This window comes from Lynx canadensis, chromosome F2 (genome assembly GCF_007474595.2).
Source record: "Lynx canadensis isolate LIC74 chromosome F2, mLynCan4.pri.v2, whole genome shotgun sequence".
NCBI classification, from domain to species: domain Eukaryota; kingdom Metazoa; phylum Chordata; class Mammalia; order Carnivora; family Felidae; genus Lynx; species Lynx canadensis.
The window spans coordinates 16,816,419-16,832,298 of NC_044320.2; the positions used below are offsets into that span (position 1 = coordinate 16,816,419).

The window sequence follows — 15,880 nt, forward strand, 5'->3', positions numbered from 1 at the left end:
GAAGGAAGACATAGCTTTTAAATAAAATACTGGCAGAAATAGAATCAGGTAGTGAGCTCGCCAGCTCCGTAATATTCTGGCATAAGCTAGGTACGCACTATTCGCTACCGTAGTGTCGCAGAGAGGATTCACACGGCAGGCCCTGGTTCTTCAGATCCTTCCATGTCTGAGACCCCACTGTGCCTTGTCTCGCATCCGTCCTCTAAAACCCATCGTGCCCATGGCTGTTTACGTCCCCTTCACAAAGGGCCACGGTGTAAACATGAGGTACCTGTTCCAGTGCCGAATGGTCCCCTCTGCCTACAGCCATGTTTCACACACTGCTGAGCAGATTCACCTATGAAATTGTACAACAAAAATCCAGCTTTCTAGCTTCTATCCCAATTCTCCCTAATTCAATCACTGTAGGTGAGGTCCTGAGTATGTATTTTTTTAATCTGTAATTTACCAAAAAAAAAAAAAAAAGAAAAGAAAAAAAAAGCTAATTATAACAAATTTGAACGTATAAAGTAAAAAGCCAAAAAGTTCCTTTCATCTACTTTTTGTACAATTTATTCTTTTTCTTCACTTAATGTAATATATTTTAAAGCCCCAAAGGTGATTCATATTAGTTTAAATCAGTATTTATGTACTGATTTTGTATTATGAGTATCACAAAATCCAAAAGGAATAAAAGGTACGTACTACAATTCCTTCCTTTTCGTAACCCTGCGCACCAAGTTCCTTCCCCAGGAGGTAAGCCCTACACTAGTGTTTCCAGGTCATTCTGCTGTGTATCCAGGTTGGCAAACAGGATGTGGCCCGATTCCTGAGCCTGGCACTGATGGTCCCTGTCTTCTTCAGTGGTCTCGATAACTACTCTGCTCCAGCTGGTCTAACTTCTGTCACCACCACAGGCAACTTTCTCCAATGGATTCATTGCATCCAACATGTTCTATCATGTATGAGTGGAGTTCATGGAGGCTTTGGTTGGTGAATCCACAAAAATTATAAGGGAAGACACTCTGTGTGTGTGTGCGCATGTTCCTGGGAAGATTCTCAGAGGGGCCTATGGACCGTACATGGTTTTGCCATAGACAATGGTGTACCGCCATGCTAGAGCCGTAACAAAATGGAAGATCACCCAGTCTCTACGTTCTCATTTTACAAATGAGCAAAGTGAAGACCAGTCAACATTTCTGAACAAATCCAAATGAAGAAACACAAGTGGCTAAATAAACTGCCCCGAGGTCTACAGCTTAGTGACTCCGGCCAAGTTTCACGGACCATAAAGCTGGGACTAGGAACCAGTGCGCCTGCCGCCCAGGCCGGGGTCTTGCGCCACACGGTGAAACCCTCCCTCTGAGTGTGTTCCTGTGGCACCAGGCCTGTCCTCTTTTTAAAGGCCCACTAATTTAAAACCTGGTCAAACGGCCCCACCTGTTACCACCTGGGAACAGCACTTACTAACGTCTTTTTTGAAAATAACGGTTCACTGACATATAATCCACATACCAGAAAATTGATCCTGGTGAAGTGTACGATTCAGCGTTCTTTGTATATTCCCAGAGTTGTACAACCATTAGTTGTACAACCATCACCACTAATCTAGAACATTTTCATCATCCCAACTCCCCGCAGCCATTTGTGGTCACCCTCCCGATCCCCCTGAAACCACCAATCGACTTTCTGTCTCTATGGATCTGCCTGTTCTAAACATTTCACATGAATAAAATCATAGGATATGTGTACTTCCGTGTCTGGCTCCTTAAACATAGCATAAGGTTTTTAAGGTTCACCCACATTTTTATTGCTATGGAAGTTTCCATCGTATGGATATACTATATTCTGTTGGCCGATTCCTGGTCTGATGGATATCCAGGTTGTTTATACTTTTTGGCTATTATGAATAATGATGCTATGCACATTCACGTACAGGTTTTTGTGTGGACGTGTTTCCGAATCTCCCGGGCACATGCCTACGAATGGAACTGCCGCATCACACAGCTACCCTACACTTACCCCTCCGAGAAGCTGCCAGACTGTCTCCCAAAGTACACCACGTTACATCCCCTCTAGCACTGTTCCAATTATTCTCTGACCCTCGTCAGCACGTGTGATTATTGTCTAATTACGGTCATGCTAATGGGTGTGAAATAGTATCTCACTGTGTTTTGTATTTAAAAAATGTTTTCCTCATGTGGTTTTGGTTTGTATTTCCCTGATGACTAATGAAGTTAAACAGCTTTTCATGTGTGTATTGTGGTCATGTGTATCTTCTTTGGAGAACTGTAAATTCGTATCTTTTGCCCGCTTAAAACTCTGGACTAAAAAAAAATAAAAATAAAAAAATAAAACTCTGGACTAATACGGTTTTACAGGACGTGCCTATTCAGCTACAATGTAAGTTTATGGACCTGGGATTTTAGGGGTAGCAAGGGCCATTCACATTGTCCAGAAGGTTGTGTTTTCTAGAAAATAATAAGAATTTCCTCCCCCACTGCTAATAAAGATTTGACACTAAGCAAAAATTTGAAATAAATGACCCGTCACTGGCACACTCTTATCTGGTTCCTACTGCATACTCCTCTATTCTAGGCCCTGAGTGACAGACCAATGCTGAGCGCCTCCAATCAAAATGCCATTTTCCTAATTACAGCTGATTATCTTCCAGTGTTAAGATCAAATGACTGATTTCATTTATACACCCTGATTAAGAAAATGACAAATCCTTACACATTTGCCTTTTGAAAAATGGATGATTCTTAACCAAATGGTCTCTCGTTGGTGAAATTTAGGCAAGTTCAAAAAAAGTTAGGTAGCATGGCGGGAAGAGCCCACGGAGGCAGAGGGGCCAATACGCAAGACTACTGATTTCTGATGAGGGAAGCGGAAGAAGCTCTTTACAGTTTCTTCCTTTTTTGTACTTCTAAATCCATAGCTTCTCTAAAAGCCACATGAATTGTCTCTTCCTAGAGGAGGGGTGAGTGTGAGAGGGTTAGTGACAGGTCGCGGCTCCACTGGTTACTGTCTTCTGTAGGCCGGTTGTAAATATTTACTTTTTTTTTTTAATTTTTTTTTTAACGTTTATTCATATTTTGAGAGACAGAGCATGAGTGGGGGAGGGGCAGAGAGAGGGGGAGACAGAATCCGAAGAAGGCTCCAGCCTCTGAACTGACAGCACAGAGCCCGACGCGGGGCTCAAACTCACAGACTGTGAGATCATGACCTGAGATGAAGTCAGACGCTTAACCAACTGAGCCACCTAGCCCTGTAAATATTTACTTTGTGCAACGAGTGACACTCTTCTCTCCCTGCTTCTTCATGGGCTGGGGTGCTATCTGGGACCTAAATCTAAAGTATGACAGCTTGGGTGCCTGGGTGGCTCAGTCAGTTGAGCATCCAACTCTTGATTTTGGCTCAGGTCATGATCTCATGGTTGTGGGATGGAGTCCCACATTGGGCTGTGCTGACAGCACAAGCCTACTTTACATTCTCTCTCTCCCCCTGCCCCCCTCCGCCCCATGCTCATTCGCATTCTCTCTCAAAATAAATACACACGAAAAAAAGTACGAGGGCTAATGAGGAGTTTTAAAAGTAGGCATAATTAGATGATGATGCACCTGACCTACATTTCTACTTTTCAAATTTGTGAATTTTAAAAGTTGCACACATAGTGACATTATTCATAAAAGCCAAGAAGTGGACACAATCTAAATGGATAAATGAAGTGTGGAATACCTACACAACGCAATACAGGCCATAAAAAGGAATGAAATCCTAATGCATGCTGCAACATGGCTGAACCTTAAAACATTATGCGAAGTGAAAGAAGTCAGACACAAAAGACCATAGATCACTGGACTCCATTTATATGAAGCTTCCTAAACAGACAAATCTATGGTGGAACAGGAAGTTTATTAGTGGGAGCTAGGGGCTGGGCGGGGAGTGAGGGGAAATGGGCCGTGAATGCAAATGGGTACAGGGCTTATTTGGGGGCACCAAAAAAAAAAAAAAAAAAAAAAAAAATATATATATATATATATATATATATATATATTTTAATGTTTATTATTGAGAGAGAGAGAGAAAGACAGCGAGTGCACAAGTGGGGTGGGGCAGAGAGAGGGAAACAGAATCTGAAGCAGGCCCCAGGCACTGAGCTGTCAGCACAGAGCCCGATGTGAGGTTTGAACTCAGGAGCTGTGAGATGTGAGATCATGACCTGAGCCGAAGTCCAATGCTCAACTGACAACCGACTGAGCCACCCAGGCGCCCCTACTTTAGAATTCTAAGTACAGTAATTTAGCTTTTCAGTTGATGCCACTGCAAGCCTGTAAACCCAAACCTAACGTTTGGTTTTAACAAGTTTCCTTGTGCTACTTTACTACACTGTTGTTCTGAGGACCGGCTATTGGCAAAGCACAATTTCTACCAAAATAAACTAGAAATAGCATTTTGGGAACAAATCATATCCTGACAGATGAAGGGGATACCAAGGACCATGAAACCATGGAATAAAACAGAATTCTACAGGACGGTTGAGAGATTTTTCTTGACTGGAGCTGGGTTTTTTTGTTTGTTTGCCTGTTTTGTTTGTTTTAATAAGCCCCAGCAACCCCCAAAATGATGACTAGTGATCACCTGTTAGTTGAGCAATCATTTGAATAAAGTGCCAAAATACAGCTCAGGGATTTGCTCACGACAGCAAACAGCCTACCTGTGATGGATGAATGTGTACTGTCATGAAGAGAAAGGCACTCATGGACACGCACCTGTATTATACGGATGTTCAGCATGTTCTAAAGCATCATCTAGCTCTTTCTCCAGAAACCACTTTCGAGATGCATCTGAGAGAGCCGAAGCTTTCTTTTCTGACTTCAGATGAAAGTCTTTTTCTTTAGCTTCTTCCCACTACATGCAAATAAATGAAAGAAAACAAAAATCACCTAAAAATTGAGGTAATGTCAGTTCCTACAGTGGAATAACTCCCTTCTGTCTCCTCTATTCCACTTCCTTCGGGATTCCCATGGTGCGTGGGATCTGTTTGGTTTTAGGGTAATTTGGGTGCCAGTCTTGGCCCAAGGCTGCTGAGGAAACTTCAAGGTGCAGGCACGTGTGATGTACCACTCAGTACCTCCAAGTGCTACAAGCACACACACAGGTGCCCACTGTCTTTGCAATAACAAGTCGTTTCAACACATTTCACATGTCAAACCTTGCAGGATGTAGTTTTCAGAATTAATGATAATTTTCTTATTTAATTTGCATGCTATCGCTTAATAGTAAGATCTGCAAAGTTCAGAGAATGAATTCTTTGCCCAGCTCTGCCGTGGAAGTCAAGGAATTTCTATTAACCCCTACTTTCTTCTTCCTACAGTGAGAAAACAATTATCTTAAAATTAGCTCAAGGGTAACTAAAAATAACACGTTTAAGATATTCTACAACTCCTAAAGTTCATCAATGTTCTATGCTGTAGCGTTTATATGCAAACATATAGTTTTTTAAATTTAAACCCAGTTAGTTAACATATAGTATAATTTGTTATAGAAATGCTAATGCATTAAATATGTGTGAAATGACACAATTTTAAGGAATCATTAGGGGCCAAGAAATCCAGGCCTTTCCCATTACTGATAAGGAGGCCGAGTTTTAGTGATTTCCCAAGGCCTCTCAGTAATCAGGCTGGCTTTAGAAGCCAGCACACCAGATACAAAGGAGGAAAGCCCTTACAGTGATCCCGAGTCTACCCTCAAACACTCTGTTTCACCCAAACTACAGCAGCACCTAACAGTGTGCAGTCCAGCGCTAAGGTCAGCAATCCTCGAAGACGTGGGCTCCCACCATAACGTTCCTGAGAACAGCCTCAGTGGGCATCATTCCCGCCCCTCCCTGTCCTTGACCGAAAGTGTTCTCACACAGGGCCACGTTATATGGGGTAGGAGGAAAATGAATAGGAACAGTCACTTGAAGGAAATACATTATGAAAAGCTTTCAGAATAGACATCACGACAGAGCAGCATGAAGAGGAGTGAACTACAGCCAGCCCTCTGGTTCCTGACCTCTCCCTAGCTCCGCAGTGCCCTCGGGGAAGTCCGCTCTGTCTGCGATAATATCGACAGAGCACGGGTGCCAGAGCTGCTGGTGGGATCCACCAAAGGATTCGTCTGTGTGACATGCTCTTCGTTGCCTCCTTGAAATCCATTCTCTGACTCTTCTTGAGGAATAGAATTCTACTTTTATTTCGGATGATAATGCTCCCTGCTAAAAATGCTACATGTCCCAACATCCTCTGCAGACAAATGTGGCCAGAATGTGATGTGGGACTTCTAGAAAGGAGTTACAGAGTTGTCTCAGCCGGGAGTGGGCCCTTTTCTACTTCTGCCCTACCTTCTTCCTGCTGTCTGGAATGTATATGTGATGGCTGGAAAGCCAGCAGTCATCTTGGGTGGTAAGCTGTCCCCAAGAACGAAAGCCATGCACCAAGAAGTAGCACAGAAAGACTGAAGGAGGCACTTTCCCTAATGACCTTGGAGCCAGGAAACCAGCCCTGGGTTTCCTACCCCTGGACTTCTTTCACATGAAAAAGAAAAACACTTACATCTTGCTCATTGTCACTATTATTTCAGGTTTTGTTAGTAGTAGCTACATATAATTCCTAACCGTTTAAAGCTGTCTACATTGTAAGAATCAAAAATTAGGTAAAATTAAATAGTAATATTATCCAATCAGCCAGAACAAACCCAATCCAGGAAGCTGAGAACTTGAGAGGCACTAATGTCATTGAGAAAGATGCCTTGTCATTTTTAGGTATTGTATTAGATTCCTTCTCTGTATATACCTATTAAAATTAGATTCGCTTTTCCAAGAGGAATTATCTGGTTTGATGCTTCTGTTGTTTGATTATATTTCAAAATTTATACGATGAATAACAAAAAAATCTGTAACCCCATTCTTACCTTTTTAGCTCCCTCCCCCACCATTGCATTCAATACTTCTGTTTCTTTCCTTCTGTTTTCCCGAAGGAGTTTGGCCACTTCCTGGTAACATGCGTTCCGCTGTAGATCATCACATCTTTGTTTATGTAAAGCTTGAATTCGCCAGTCGGCATTTAGACATGCTTGTTCAGCTTCTGCCAAATTTTCTTCAATTAACTAAGAAATATTTGTAAATTTCAGAAACAAGGTCAGACTATATATAAAATATGGTATATCTGTTCAATGTAACCAAGTTTCGAGGGTAGCTGTTTGTAACCTAACGGTGTTTACTTTCACTTTTTATTTTATTTTTTTTTACATTTATTTATTTTGGAGAGACAGAGTGAGACAGAGTACAAGCAGCGGAGGGGCAGAGAAAGAGGGAGACACAGAATCTGAAGCAGGCTCCAGGCTCCGAGCAAGCGTTCAGTACAGAGCCCGATGTGGGGCTCGAACCCACGAACCGTGAGATCATGACCTCCGCTGAAGTCGGTCACTTAACCGACTGAGCCACCCAACCCAGGCGCCCCAACCTAACGGTATTTAAAACAAACTGGTGTCCAGGACCCAGCACAAACCAATTACATCAGCTTCTGGGGTGGCGAGATGTTGGAACTTTTACAAAGGTGATTCTAATACATAGCCAAGTCTGAGAATTTCTAGGCTCAGGAATGGGTAGGATTAAACAATTTCCATATTTCAACCCGTGAAAAGGAGTCAGAAGAGCCCATTCTTACAGACTGAACAAAAGCCTATACGGAAAAATCAATGGTGGGCTATGCTGATGGGATCCGCTAAGGGATGGTTGTTGAACAGAAGACAGGGAAGTCTTATATCGTTGCTGGCTTTTGGACCAGGGCCAGGCCTGGCCACAGACCTACTCAGCATTTTGTTGACTGGATGATACAGAAAGTTCTTTCTTGAAGTTCTCAAATTCTATTTCAATTCACTTGAGCCAGCATTTCTGAAAGGGTACTCCACAGAAATTGTACAAAATAAGTTTGGAAAATTTTCTTAAAGCCTCACAATGTACCATATCCTCAAATTTGGCATGAAAAATCCTAACTTCTTTTTTTAAAGTTTATTTATTCAGAGAGAGAGAGAGAGAGAGAGAGAGAGAGAGAGAGAAAGAGCAAGGGAGAAACAAAGAGGGAGAGAGAGAATCCCAAGCAGGCTCAGCACTGTCAACACGGATACAGCCCAATGTGGGACTTACTCCCACGAACCGTGAGATCATGACCTGAGAAAATCAAGAGTCAGATGCTAAACTGACCGAGCCACCCAGGTGCCCTGAAAAATCCCAACTTTAAACAGCACTTCCAATACTTAGTTGCCACATATTTTACTGAATAATAGTTACGAATATTCTACAGAATATACTTTGGAAACCCTGGCTTATATACCAGGCAAAGACCTGATGTTTTGCAACTAATCTGCTCAGGGATAACTTCTGAGACATAAGACAGTAGGTTAGTATTTATGAAGTTATTATTTCCCTTGTATCTTCTAGATCTTAAAATTCTCAAAATATAAAAGATACTTGTATATGTCTGGCAGTGAAGTAAGTAGCCTATAAATAAAATAATGTGAGATTCTAAGAGCTGTGATAACTGAAGCAAAGAAATGAATTAACTCCTTTGCAGAGTTCAATTTTGAATTTTCTCCTTTGAGAGGATGACAGATGGGGGAGGCAGGGCAGGAAAAATAAACACAGAAAAGGATGACAGATGGAAACTTCCCCCTCTCTATGTGCACTAAGTTTACCATATTTTTACCTTCTGAGTTTTTTGGTTCTGAGTTTGACCTGCTTCTATCAGTTTATGGAACATGTGTTCTTCAAGATCCACTTTTCGTCTATAGGTATCTGAATCTTCTCTCATTTCTTTTGCAACAGCTTCCTGATTTCTAATAAGATTCTGTTAAAAAAATTTTTGTAAAAAAAAAAAAAGAGAGAAAACACAAATCTATATAGTAATGCTAGAACACAAAATGACTCCCCCCCCCCCCCCCCAATACTAGCACACAAATAAGAATTGTGGTCATCTAATTTTCAAAGTAGAAAGCAAATAGCAGTGACATCAGTGAAAATAAAAGTAGGGACCTGTGAAAATACTCTCATCCAAAAAAGCACTGAGAACACTTGCAAAACCAACTCTTTCAGAACTCTGGAAATTAACCAAAGGCTTGAAGCAATTTGAGGATCATTTACTCATAAAAATGGCTCCATCTTGGTAAGAACAGAAAGCATTAGGGCATTTTTAACTTGCCTCATCTCTAGTCCCACCCTACCCTTAAGCTCTGCATTAGCCTTTAAGACCAGCAACCTGGCAGCCAAAGGAGGGGGCAGAATGGAGGTGGGACTCCTGCAAACTCCCACTGTCCAGTAACGGTCCCCATTGACCAATACGGTGGTTCTGGAAGAACGTACTCCCAAAGCTGTCTTTATTTGCCATGACTCAGAACTCACTACCTTGAACCGCCTTTTCCCTGGGGACATTTGCTGAAATACATGAGAGGACCCTGGTGAATATCTTGGCTGCTGGAGAGAGCCTATTGCAGTGCAAACCACAAGCTAACCAAAAAGTATTCACAGAAAACAATGAAGAATTAGATGTCTGCAGGGCACTTTGAAAAGCTGATAGATTCCCGGAGACCTAAAAGTCCATGTGCACGTGGAAAGCTGTACACATGCGCAGGGCTATGTGAATGCTCAGATCTGAGGAAGCGCAGGGCTCTTAAGTCTGGTGAATGGGGGTTCTGCATAGTCAGGAAGGGAACTCTGGAGTTGTAAGCTGCGAAGCGAAGCGTTGAAGGCAGGCCCCAACACGATGCACACAGAGCCTCTGGGCAAAGACCTAGAGGCTTTACTGGTACAAGGCCACTTAAGGAAATCGCTGTCCAGTCGCTAAACCCAAGTGAAGACTTTAATTTAGTTCTCTGTAAATTCAACTTTACCAAATCAACTCAGTGAAGTCACCAAGAAACAAGAAATGCTGAGGAGGGAGGAGAATCTGATTTTCAGAACTGTCATATCACATGATTTAAAATATCTAATTTTCTTTCTTTTTTTAATGTTTGTTTATTTTTGAGAGAGAGAGACAGAGCACGAGCGGGGCAGGGGCAGAGAGAGAGGGAGACACAGAATCAGAAGCAGGCTCCAGGCTCTGAGCTGTCAGCACAGAGCCCAATGCAGGGCTTGAACCCACAAACTGTGAGATGACCTGAGCTGAAGGTGGGCGCTCAACAGACCGAGCCACCTAGGCACCCCTAAAATATCTAGTTTTCAATAAAAATGACAGGAGATATTAAAAACCAAAAGCATGGCTGTGCGGACTCTGAATAGACATTAGCCACACGTTCTCCAGAGAAGATATAAAAATGGCCAATATACACATGAAAAGATGCCCAGAATCACCAGTCCTTGGAAAAATGAAAATCCAAACTGCAAGACACCACTTCATACCCACTGGTGAGGCTAGAATCAAGAGGACGGATGGTAACAACTGTTCACAAGAATGTAGAGAAAGGAGAACTCTACACTCCTGGGTATAGATCTAAGGGAACTGAAAATACATGTTCGAACAAAAAGCTGTACATGAATTTTCAGAGCAGCACTACTCATCACAGCCCAAAGCAGAAACAACCCAAATATCCACCAATTGACAAATGGATAAACATTTATCATACAACGGAATATTATTCAGCCATAAAAAGGAATGGAGTACTAACTCACACCACAACGTGAACAAACCTTGAAAACTTTTGTGTGAAAGAAGCCAGTCACAAAAGACTATACATTGTATGGTTTCACTTGTATGAAATGTCACAACAGGCAAATCTATAGAGACAGAAAGTAAATAAGTGCCTGCCAGGGTCAGGGGGCTGGGGAGGGAGTGCTAACAAGTAGTGCTGGGAAGGACAGCAAACAGAATTCATGAAGATTTAAGTTAAAAAGACGTGTAATAGCAACTGTATGTACCAAATAATCTCACTTATCCTTACTGATGATATTAGCAGTTATTTCCTAATTCAGGAATTTATTCCTGCTTTTCTAATTATCCACTGGCAACACAATTACCTTCATAATTAAAAATAAAAATGTGGGGCACCTGGGTGGCTCAGTTGGTTAAGCATTTGACTTCGGCTCAGGTCATGATCTCACAGTCTGTGAGTTCGAGCCCTGTGTCAGGCTCTGTGCTGATAGCTCAGACCCTGGAGCCTGCTTCGGATTCTGTGTCTCCCTCTCGCTCTGACCCCCCCCCCCCCATTCATCTTTTGTATCTCTCTGTCTCAAAAATAAACGTTAAAAAAAATTAAAAATAAATAAATAAAAATAAAAATGTTTTCCAATTATATGCAGAGAAGATATATGTATGAAGAAGTTTATTGCCAAAATTGTAAACCACTTAAACATCCAACAACAGAAAAAAAGTTATTTTTTTATTTAGCTTATTTAAAGTTATTTAAAACTTATTCGAAGTTATGGTTCATCACTATGACAAATGACAATATGAAGATATGCAGTCATTTAGAAAAAGGATTTTAGTAAGTAAAAATGAAAAGCAGAATATAGAATCTTAGATACTCCATAAAGAAGCAAAACAATGTATGTGTAGAGACTAGGGATTAGGAGGAAAACAACAGCAAAGAGGAAAGACGACAGGGTGGTGGTTTAAAGAAGCAGGTGGGGGAAGAACGCTGTCAATTCATTTTGTAAAATGAGCATTTTAGGCCAGGGGGAATGAGGGGAAACTAATACCTACCCGGCATGTGCCAATATCAGACACTGAGCAGTAAAGGGTGACTCAGAAGCCTGAGCTATTCAAATTCTACACACTCCGAAGCAAAGATTAACCCTTGACCAGCTCTAAACCCCTGGAATATGGTGCCTGAAGAGTGTGTCTGTATACCTGGGGCCTTGGGCTCCCCCAGACAGTTTATGCTAATAATGGTGCATGGCAGCAGCCTTGGGACACACTAGATCAGCCTGAGCTCTGCAGAGTAAGTATCCAGGTTCAGCCACATGACGCTCCATGCCTATGTGACTGACTCCCAGTAAAACCCTGGATATCAAGACTCGAGTGAGCTTGCCTGTTGGCAGTACTCTACATGTGTTGTCATACATCTTTGCTGGCAAAATTAAGCACTGTCTGTATGACTCCACTGGCAGAGGATGACTGGAAGCATGTGCCTGGTCTCTCCCGGACTCTACACTGTGTGCCTTTTACTTTTGCTGAGGTTTTTGTTTTTTTTTTTAAGTAATCTCGACACCCAATGTGGGGCTCAAACTGATGACGACCCTGAGATCAAGAGTTGCATGCTCCATCAACTGAGCCAGCCAGGCATCTCCTACCTTTGCTGAGTTTCATCTGTATCCTTCCACTGTAATAAACCATGATTACGAGTGTAACAACTTTTCCAAGTTCTGTGAGTCCCTCTAGCAAATCACTGAACCTGAGGTAGTCTTGGAGACTCCTATCGCTGACATCTAGATATAACTCATTTCATCATCACAGCAATGTTGACAAGGGTGGGCCTATGCCAAGGAGAAGGTACATATGCATGAGAAAGAGACCACGGCAGAGGCAGAAAATGGATTTGACGTAACAAGGTCCTAAGAGATGAAGGGGACGGAATCTGGATCAGAGGTCAGTATTCATTTGTTTGTGCTTTTATTCTTCTGTTAAAAAATTTTTTATTCAAAGTAGATATATATGGAATATTGAGCATGAATTTTCCAGCAGAGGGCAACACAATATTGTCTGTTTTCTAGGATAGAATTGGTTTAGAAATACACATAGCTAATCTGAATGTCTGAATCTAACGGACCAGATAAAATTCAAGATACAGTTTTGATGAGTAGGTTCAGTATTTTCTAACTCTATTAATAGTTTGCTTAATAAATACTTCCTTCAAAAGAGGGCAGAAATGGTATGGATACGTTGATGTGGGGAAAGAAACTCAGCATCATTTCTGAGGCATTCCTGCCAAAAGTGTGTAAGTTGAACCTTGGATGAGGAAGCAACAAACAATAATTGAGGGACATTCTATAAAATATCTGGTCAAATGCTTCAAAAACATCATTGCTATAAAATATAAAGAAGTAAAGAAGAACTCAGGAATGGTGCCGTAGGAGACTAATGAGACAGGACAACTGAAAAAATGGATTATCTTAGATTTTCTTTTGCTCTAAAGGACATTTTTTTTTAATGGTTATTTTTGAGTGACAGAGCATGAGTGGGGGAGGGGCAGAGACAGAGGGAGACACAGAATCTGAAGCGGCCTCCGGGCTCTGAGCTGTCTGCACAGAACCCGACGTGGGGCTCGAATTCATGAACCACGAGGTCATGACCTGAGCTGAAGTCAGGACACTCAACTGACTGAGCAACCCAGGTGCCCCTGCTCTAAAGGACATTTTTAGGATGATTGATAAAATCTGAATAAGGCTTATACAACAGATAATGATATGTTCATTTCCCGATTTTGATAAGTGTTCTGTGGTCATGTATTAAGGATTCCTTGGTTTTAGGAAATAATACGCTGAAGTATTTAAGGGTGAAAGGGCATCATGTTTGCAACTTTCTCTTAAAAAGTTTAGAAAAAAAAATGTATCTACGTGTGTATTAGTATACAGATAGAAAGAGAAGGATAATACCAACTTAGCAAAATGTTAATATTTGAGAATGAGAGAAACAGACTTGGAAATTCTTAGTGTTTTACTTGCAAATTTTCTGTTAATTCAGAAATCATGCCCCCGTGGTGTCATCACCACTTCCCCCAAAGGAAAGACAGTAAAAAGTAAATTTAGGTTTGGTCCAAATGAATTCAAAATCATAGGAGACTCAGCCAAAGTGTGAATCCCAGGCTCAGTTCTAGAAGTAGTTCAGTGTGGTAATTAAAAGTGTTGCAGATATGAATGGATGCCATATGTTTTAAATCTTATTTAATGTGAATAACAGTCAATTTACCTGTTACATATTTGCAGTTATCACTAATTTCAAACTCAAAGTCTCACTTTAAGAGGCTGAGGGAAGTGAAAACTTATGGTTTCAACATTAAATAAATGAATAACAAAATGCTTTTCCCAAATGATAAATATTTATATTAACAAAATTCCTTTTTCCAGTGTCGTGGAAACTAAATTATATACTCTAAGTAGATACTTGACAATTTGATTCCAGAAGATTCAAATTTAAAGTACTGTACAGCTCTTGTCTGATTTACCTCGTAAAACCCTTGTGAAGCACCAGGATAATTCTGTAGTCACTATTATACAGATAGAGGGAAACTCAGTACATCGATAGAAAATCCTGAGGCAAAATCTGGGGCTTACATCTGGTGCTTCAGACCCTAGACTAAGTTGCTAAGAGAAAGGTGAATTAAAGAATTACAACAAACTGTACATTCAGACATTCTGGCTACAGACATTCTGGCTATCTTAACAATCCTGGGTGACATTATATTCTGCTTAAAAAAAAACAATAAACATTAAAAAATCATGAATAAATACAATCTAAAAAGAGTATAAACCCTGCTGCTCTTACGGTGAAAACAGATGATTTATACCTTCTCATAAAGTCTTTTCTGTGATTCCAGTTCCAGATGTCTCATTTCTAGGTCTTTCGCTGTAGTAGCAATTTCTTGATCTCTCATATGTACCTATGGCCAAACAACAAACTGAACACCAAAAGGAATTTACAAGATAATTTCTGTTTAACAGACCTGGTAATCTTGAAATCCAAACAACCCATTAAACGTATTTACAATAAGAAGTACTGGGCTTTTGATACCAGAGTAATTGACAGTATATTAACACTCACTGTAGAGTCTAGGAATAATGTTTGAGTTAAAGTTAAGCTTAATTTTCTAAAAAGCAAAGTACAATTACCATATGCTCATCTACCCAGACTGGGAGAACAGATGGGAGCTCTTACCATATTATATCAGCCAATATTATGTGTTAGAAAAACTTGAGCAATATAAATTTGCGGTGGCTAAAAATATAGAATGTTTAATCTTATTAAATATAATATTATTTAATGTTCTTTTTGATTAAATGTCTATACTTTTGTAAATTCACTTTGGAACTCCAAGTTTAAATGTGCCCTGCTTGGACTTAGTTAATTTTTTTTTTCATGTTTGTTTATTTTTGAGAGAGAGAGAGAGACAGATAGTGTGAGCAGGAGAGGGGCAGAGACAGAGACACAGAATCCAAAACAGCTGTCCAGGCTCTGAGCTGCCAGCACCGAGCCCGATGTGGAGCTCGAACCCACGAACCATGAGATAATGACCTGAGCTGAAGTCTGATGCTTCACTGACTGAGCCACCCAGGTGCCCCTTGGACTTAGTTAATTTTAAGTTTACCTTTCCCCAAATTTTGATTACTTGGAAGCTTTTCACTCCTCTACACTAGAGGGTTTGAATAAGGCCTTCTTGAGGTAGACAGAGAAACTGAGGAGCTCTCTTAATACAATACTTGGCTTCCCAAAGTCCCCATTTCTTAGGCATGACACATGTTTCAGAAAGAAAACCAAACAAACTACCCATCAGTCATCTCAGCCCACTCATTTATTCAGTAAACATTTAATGACCGCATCACTAGTTGTATCCCTGAGTTTTAGACATTGGAAAGATAAAAGACACACCATCAAATACCTCTCATCGGAGAAACAAAGGGTAAAAATGAAAATATGGTGGGGTGTACAAGAAGGATATACACCTGAGAAGCAAATAAACCACTGACTGGCAAGCAGTTCAACTTAAGGAGGTTCCTGAGAAAACAGCTGGCTCAAAGGTGGAGATGCTTGAGTTTATGAAACAAGAGTAGTAAAAATGCCAATAGGTGGAGGAGAGGTTTGGCACAGTTAATAATGCCTTTTAGGACTTTCAATTAGAAAAGCTCTTCTGTTTATGAATTTTTAGA

At 40.8% G+C, this 15,880-nt stretch overlaps 1 protein-coding gene across 6 annotated transcripts in view; it reads right to left on the minus strand.

Annotated features, from left to right (window-relative positions):
• The window catches only part of TBC1D31 (TBC1 domain family member 31), a 75,943-nt gene that overhangs the window by 5,291 nt on the left and 54,772 nt on the right, over window positions 1–15,880 (minus strand). For 3 of the 6 annotated variants that reach the window (XM_030304034.1, XM_030304033.1, XM_032591904.1), the window contains 4 exons: window positions 14,524–14,616; window positions 8,733–8,873; window positions 6,940–7,134; window positions 4,755–4,893 (listed from right to left, as the gene is read on the minus strand). In XM_030304034.1, the coding sequence (XP_030159894.1) occupies window positions 4,755–4,893; window positions 6,940–7,134; window positions 8,733–8,873; window positions 14,524–14,616 (568 nt within the window). The remainder of the gene's footprint in view (window positions 1–4,754; window positions 4,894–6,939; window positions 7,135–8,732; window positions 8,874–14,523; window positions 14,617–15,880) is intronic. The other 3 variants (XM_030304035.1, XM_030304036.1, XM_030304039.1) reach the window with 3 other exon arrangements.